The following is a 6,637-nucleotide window of genomic DNA, read 5'->3' on the forward strand; positions in this document are numbered from 1 at the left end:
AATTGACCAGGATAGGGAAGGATCTCCCTGAGCCGAAACGACTATACAAGGTTACTGCCTATCGTATGACTTCTTCAGTGAACTCCAGGAGAAAATAATTCGAGCTGCAGATCTGAATGGAGAAGATACAGTTTTCATAAGAGTGTGCAGCTTTGGTCGTACGCCGATGATATTGACATCATTGGCCATAACAACCGTGCCGTCCAGGGTGGACACAGAAGTGAAGCAAATGGGTCTGGTAGTGAACAAGGGCAAAACGAAATATTTCCTATTATCAAACAAACAGTCGTCGCACTCGCGACTAAGCTCCCACGCACAACTTTGAAGTCGTAGATTATTTCGTCTATCTTGGAACTAGCATTAATACCAACAACAACGTCACCCTCGAAATCTAACGCAGAATAACTTTTGCCAACAGATGCTACGTCGGACTGAGTACACAGTTGAGAAGTGAAGTCCTCTCGACGCACAAAGACCTAATTCTACAAGTCACTCATCATCCCCCTCCTGCTATATGGTGCATGGATAATGACAACATCTGATGAGTCGGCTTTACGACTTTTCGAGAGGTTTATCGTTCTTTGAGCATTGACATAGTTCGGTGAATTAAAACACAGCGGCTACGCTGGCTAGGTCATGTCTTTCAAATGCATGAAAACACTCCAGCTCTGAGAGTATTCGAAGCAGTACCCGCCAGGAGAAGCAGAGGTAGAGGAAGAGCTCCACTTTGTTGGAAAGATCAGGTGGAGAAGGGCCTGGCAGCACTTGGGATCTCCAATTGGTGCCAAAAAGCGAAAAGAAGGACGGCTGGCGCGCTGTTGGAAACTCGGCTATAACCGCGTAAGCGGTGTCTATGTGAATAAAGAAGAAGAATCATACGCTTCAAAATGTCTCAATTTTGTTGCGTTTAGCAGATAGAAAAACGCATTGAGAACCCATGTAGCGAGCTTATTTTTGTAAATTTTTTTTAACCCAGAAGTGAATTAACTTAACCAATTTATAGTTTAGCAGCTAATTTTTCTATTCAGACAAAGTGAAATACATGCCAAAATATCTGCAATGATAGACATTTATAGTACAATGAGACCTAATTTAAGAAAGTTTTTATTTATTTAGACTGATTAATTTATGTTCTCCTCAATCCAACTAATATAATGCGAAACTTTGGTATACACACCGGGATATGGATAAACAGTACAAGGTTTGATACTCCACGATACTATGCCCAATTGTATAGAACCGTTATAAAGCAAAGGACCGCCTGAGTCGCCATTACACTGACCCTTGCCGCCTTCATCGACGCCACCACAAAGATGATCTGTGGTCGTGCGTCCGTTATGGCGTTCGGTGCACTCATCATCCGAGAAGATTTTCAAATCGACCTCTTGCACAACCGTTTGAACGGCGCCACCAGTCTAAAACATAAAATATGTAAACAAAAAAAAGTTAAAATAAAAAATAATAATAAATGATACGTATGAAAAAATCTATACCTCATTGCGTCCCCAACCAGCGAGCACGCCTGGTGCGCCGGCCTGCACTTGTGGTATTTCAAAGTATGGTTCCGGTAGAGTGACCGGCGCAATAGTTTTATAGTTGTACACCAACTGACCGAACAACTCCAACAAGGCAATGTCATTGGCATACGCGTCTGCGGGTCTGTAATCCTCGTGCACAATGATGCGTTTCACCTTCGCCACATTGCTGCTTGTGGCGGCGATTTCCGTCGAGGCGTACTGAATGCTGATCCTGCTGGCCGTTGCACTAACAACACAATGGGCAGCAGTGAGAATCCAACGTGGCGCTATTATGCTGGCACCACATGAGTGGGAACCGGTCGCACCGCGCAGTGATACCTTTACAAAAAAATTACATTTAAGTAGTTCATTTTCATTTTTTTTAGTTTGAGTTTAACGCACCAAAAATGGGAATTTCGTGATATCCGAATCAGTTCCATTGACAACACGTCCTTCAGGGTAGCAGGACACAACGCCTAGCAGTGCTACGAAAATTACGATGTATCCAGTTAACATTTCGCTTAATAATGTGCTCGGCACTTGCATCGAACTAAGTCGTAACACAGACTGATTTAATAGCCAGTTTACGGTGTCTTATTACCTTTGTTCTTAAGCTTAATCTAATCGTCTAAATACGAAGGGTTTTATTTTTATGATTGCCTGGTTTTTTATATATGGAGATAAGTTGGATTTTCCTGATTTGCGTGCACAGTAGCGAGTAATATAGTTTTATTGCTTTCACTGATTAAGTATTTCAATTACCACCGTAAACGACAATTATTCAATAAAATTTTGCAATTAATAGGTGCGATCGAACCTAGCGTCTTCAAAATATATAACACTCAAAATTCTATATGATATTTATTATAATTGTTATTGGTTCCCCACTTCATTGAAGAAAGTTTCGGAACGATCTAATATTTAATGAGTGTAAGGCTGAGTACATAGTGAAGTGACAAACGAAGAGTTTTTCGCCCGGGTTCATTCTAACTTTTTTACTCTCACTATTTGCTAAAGTTATACCTTTTTGTTACCTCACTCCAATTGGAGATTCCAAGTGTAGTCAGGTCCTTCTCCACCTAGTCTTTCGAACGGAGTGAAGGTCTTCTCTTTCATCTACTTCCCCCCGCGGGTACTGCATTGAATACTCTCAGGGCTGGAGTAATTTCATCCATACGGACGACATGACCCAGCCAGCGTAGTCTCTTAATTCGCTGTCTCTTAATTCTCTGAACTATGTACATAAATGTCGTCGTATATCTTATCGTTCTATTGACTGCGGTCCTTGCCAATGTACAAAGGGCCATAAATCTTCCGCTGAACTCTTCTTTTCGTTGTCACCATCCTTACCTTTGCACTTTATAGCAGGACGGGAATAATGTGTGGCTTATAGAGTTTGGACTTTGTTTGTCGAGAAAGAACTTTACTTGCCTTTATTATTTACTCAGTACGAGGTAGCACCTGTAAGCAAGAGTTGCTGCAATAGATTGGGCAATCGTTGGACATGCTTTCGTCTGACTACATTTTACAAAGAAGATGATGCATGCTCCTTATCAATTATTCGCCGCCGTGTTTGAGTAGCTCCGCCGGCAAACCATCGGCCCCTGCCGCTTTATTGTTCTTCAGGCCGGTAATTGCTATTCGAACTTCTTCATGGTCGGGCAATGGAACGCCTGCTCCATCGTCATCGGTTGGTGAATCGGGTTCGCCTTCTCCTTACTTTATGCTTTCACTGCCATCCATCAGGCTGGAGAAGTGTTCCCTCCATAAATTTAGTATGCTCTGGGCTTCGGTTACTAGATCACCTCGGGGGGTTCTAATAGAGTATACTCCGTTTCATGACCGGAGTTCTTTTGTTAACCGCCGCATTTTTCCGTAGAATTTTCGAGCATTACTTCTGTCGGCCAGCTTGTCAAGCTATCGGTATCTATCCCATCCCGCGCGTATTGTGGTCGATCGTAGCGTTGCGAGATAGGCAGTCTGTTTTCTCTCCACTGCGACACGGCACTCCTCATCGTACTAGCTGCTTTTTGCATTTTCCGGAAACCAATGGTTGAGAGTGCTCTCAGAGAGCAGAGAGAGGAGCGTTCGGTTGTCTCTTGTGATTGCAGCTTCTTGACGTCGAACATTCCTTGTGCTTGTTGACGTGGGTTTTTTTGCAACAAGACGGTGGGTCGATTCGATGTTAGGACCTAGGAGCGTATGCACTTCTAAGACACTAAGACATGATCGATCTGGTTGGTGGCTTTTCGATCCGGAGACAGCCAGGTAGCTTGGTGAATTTTTCTATGCTGGAATCTTGTACTACAGATAACCATATTTCGGGCCCCGGCGAAGTCGATCAGCCTCAACCAATTTGGGGATGTTTGCTCGTGGAGGCTGAATTTACCGGCTGTTTGCCAAATATATATTCTTCTTCGCCCACTCTGGCGTTAAAGTCGCCAAGCATGATTTTGACATCGCAGCCGGGGCAGCTCTAATAGGTGCGCTCCAAACGCTTATGGAAGGCATCTTTGGTCACATCGTCCTTCTCTTCCATCGGGGCGTGTGCGCAAATCAGCGACATGTTGAAGAACCTCACTTTGATGCGGATTCTGGCTAGACGTTCATCCACCGAGGTGAATGACAGTACTCGGCGACGGAGTCTCTCTTCCACCACGAATCCCACACCGAATGGTGGCCACTATAATAAATGCCACAAATACCTACTCGCCTCAGTCCTTGTCTCGTTCATCGCAGTCCTTGTCCCGTTCATCGCATTTCTGGAACGTCACTCTAACAAGGACATGAACCAGTGGGCAGCAGCAACTTCCCAATTAAGGAACCGGAAATGCACGAACGTGTCATCAAAAATTGAATTCAAGGGATGGACCATCTGAGACGTAACCACTGTCAATATTTGAAAGAGATAATCTTCCAAAAATAAATGCCAAAGAATGTTCTTTCGAATGATAATAAATATTTCCCATTAAACTTGAAGTTGCAGTGTTTTTTCTTCATGTAGGGTATGTCGAAATGGATCACACTTTATTATTTACGAAAAACTCAAATGCTAATAATATAGTTAGATAATGTTTGCTCTACTCTGAAGGTACAACGTGCAATGTCATTCATTAAAATTTCTCAGATTGTTTCGAAACGTTATCGATCTGGGTCTTGCCAACAAATCTTAAGAACATTTCACACAAAATAAATATTCGATTTTTTTTTTACCAAAAATACCACAAAAGTACTTTGCGCTGAAAACTCTCGACATTGTCCATTATCACTAAGTCTGATGTCCGATAAAAATATTGCATACCACGCATAGTACTGGAGCGTCGTCATAACGGAAGTGCGGAAATAACAACAATTTTATCTGATATTTATTTATTATCGAACTTAGTGTTATTTGGTTGGACACAAACTGACAAACGAAATTTGAACTCAGGCGCCAGTCTATTATAATTTTTATGCATTTCATTGTTATTAAATGATTGCTCAACAAATATTTATTACTAATATTTTTGACAGCCTCATGTGTATATCTAATCAAAAGTCGGCGTTGAAATATTGTCCGAGAAATACAAATAAATGAAGGGCCTACCTTGCCAGTGAACCGTTGCAAAATATATGATAAAGTTATCTTTAAACATATATTTTTAATAACAATAAATCAGGGCGCTGATAATGTCCTTCAACGCATGCTGCTTCTTCTAGGTAAATTTTTTTAGGTTTCTTATAAAAGTTCATCGCAAACACCAAAATTCGTTAGTTAGATAAATGTGCGGTTTCTGTCTAGAACTCAATTTGATAAATGAACGAAAATACAATGTGGACTCGGTGCGCGATAATTGTTTTTGCTCTCCTAAGCGCGGTTGCTTGTTTTCCCGATGGTCGCATTGTTAACGGTACAGCGACTGTGATTGCCAAATATCCATTTATGGTGTGTTCAAACTTCGAAAAGTGATTAATGTACAAGAACAGCAGCAAACTACTTATAATAACTTGAAAATGAAGATCTATAAAAAATTTGTTAAAAAGAAATTTATAAAAAACAAGTTCTCTCATCTCCCTTGTTAAGGTCTCTCTGCGCTTAGCGAAGGGCGCGCATACTTGCGGTGCGAGCATCATTGCGCCCCGCTGGATACTTACGGCTGCGCATTGCGTGTACCAGCGCGCTGCCAAGGATCTCAGCATTCAGTTCGCCGCAACGGTAATCAGTCGATACCAAGGCGACTTCGCGCCAGTCGAACGCATTATAGTGCATGAGAATTATACGCCGGGCGGCTCATATGCCAATGATATTGCCCTGGTAAAATTATATGACGGTCTAGTTTATGATTATGTGCATGTGGCGTCGGTTGCATTACCGGATCCATACTTTGAGGTGCCGCAGACGGAGACAGGCGCTGCTGGTGTGCTGCTCGGTTGGGGTTTGAATGCTGTAAGCCATGCCCCTTTTTCTCTATATCCACAATTATGATATAATACTATTAACTTTACAGTCTGGCGGCGTCAATACGCCGACACTGGAGGATGTTCACCTGAAAGTGTATTCCGATTGCGTGTGCGGCACACGTCTTGGTGGCCAGACTGATGCCAATCAGTTATGTGCTGGCGTGGATGATGGCGGCAAGGGCCAGTGCACAGGTGATTCCGGTGGTCCTCTGCTCTATAAGGGCAGCATACAGTTGGGTATCGTATCGTGGAGCGTGAAACCGTGTGGCGTCAAGTACTATCCGGGAGTTTATACAAAAGTGTCGCACTACATTGGCTGGATACGTAATCATACCGATGCAGTTGTTTGAATTTAGCAAAAATATATGTAACTAAGTCTTGGCATATTTAATTGTATACAATTATTTGTTACTTTTTTAGTTTTTTCTTTACTCATTTATTTTTAGGTAGCTCTAACTCTAGCTAGTATTATATTATAAAGTATCGAACATTTAACTCGAAACTGTTTTAAATTATCATTACGCGTATATCTATATATAAATAATTTATTGTCTTCTAAACGCTGCCGGAATGCTCGTATATATTATTTAAGTCATAGATTTATCAATTTAGGTTTAATTGATTTATTACTGAAATATACAATTACAGTTATACAAATGAACAAAGCTAATCGGAACTCG

At 41.7% G+C, this 6,637-nt stretch overlaps 2 protein-coding genes across 2 annotated transcripts; one reads left to right on the top strand and one right to left on the bottom strand.

Annotated features, from left to right (window-relative positions):
- Positions 1 to 1,076: 1,076 nt before the first annotated feature.
- LOC120779825 (chymotrypsin-1-like) lies at positions 1,077 to 2,089 on the bottom strand. The gene is made up of 3 exons (XM_040112196.1): positions 1,920 to 2,089; positions 1,494 to 1,856; positions 1,077 to 1,415 (listed from the first exon to the last, which is right to left on the bottom strand). The coding sequence occupies exons 1-3, from the start codon at positions 2,061 to 2,063 to the stop codon at positions 1,122 to 1,124; spliced, it is 801 nt and encodes a 266-aa protein (XP_039968130.1). The 5' UTR covers positions 2,064 to 2,089; the 3' UTR covers positions 1,077 to 1,121.
- A 3,239-nt stretch (positions 2,090 to 5,328) lies between these two features.
- On the top strand, positions 5,329 to 6,307 carry LOC120766753 (anionic trypsin-1-like). The gene is made up of 3 exons (XM_040092426.1): positions 5,329 to 5,442; positions 5,581 to 5,943; positions 6,005 to 6,307. The coding sequence occupies exons 1-3, from the start codon at positions 5,329 to 5,331 to the stop codon at positions 6,305 to 6,307; spliced, it is 780 nt and encodes a 259-aa protein (XP_039948360.1).
- Positions 6,308 to 6,637: the final 330 nt, after the last annotated feature.

Source organism: Bactrocera tryoni, chromosome 1 (genome assembly GCF_016617805.1).
Source record: "Bactrocera tryoni isolate S06 chromosome 1, CSIRO_BtryS06_freeze2, whole genome shotgun sequence".
Classification (NCBI taxonomy): domain Eukaryota; kingdom Metazoa; phylum Arthropoda; class Insecta; order Diptera; family Tephritidae; genus Bactrocera; species Bactrocera tryoni.

What these genes read in the sequence shown, in the direction of transcription:
- LOC120779825 (XM_040112196.1), bottom strand. Translation starts at nt 2,063, where the DNA reads ATGCAAGTGCCGAGCACATTATTAAGCGAAATGTTAACTGGATACATC. An exon ending in TCACGAAATTCCCATTTTTG is followed by an intron (nt 1,857 to 1,919) that starts GTGCGTTAAACT and finishes TTTTTTGTAAAG; the next exon opens with GTATCACTGCGCGGTGCGAC. An exon ending in CTGGTTGGGGACGCAATGAG is followed by an intron (nt 1,416 to 1,493) that starts GTATAGATTTTT and finishes TTTATGTTTTAG; the next exon opens with ACTGGTGGCGCCGTTCAAAC.
- LOC120766753 (XM_040092426.1), top strand. Translation starts at nt 5,329, where the DNA reads ATGTGGACTCGGTGCGCGATAATTGTTTTTGCTCTCCTAAGCGCGGTT. An exon ending in TTGCCAAATATCCATTTATG is followed by an intron (nt 5,443 to 5,580) that starts GTGTGTTCAAAC and finishes TCCCTTGTTAAG; the next exon opens with GTCTCTCTGCGCTTAGCGAA. An exon ending in TCGGTTGGGGTTTGAATGCT is followed by an intron (nt 5,944 to 6,004) that starts GTAAGCCATGCC and finishes TTAACTTTACAG; the next exon opens with TCTGGCGGCGTCAATACGCC.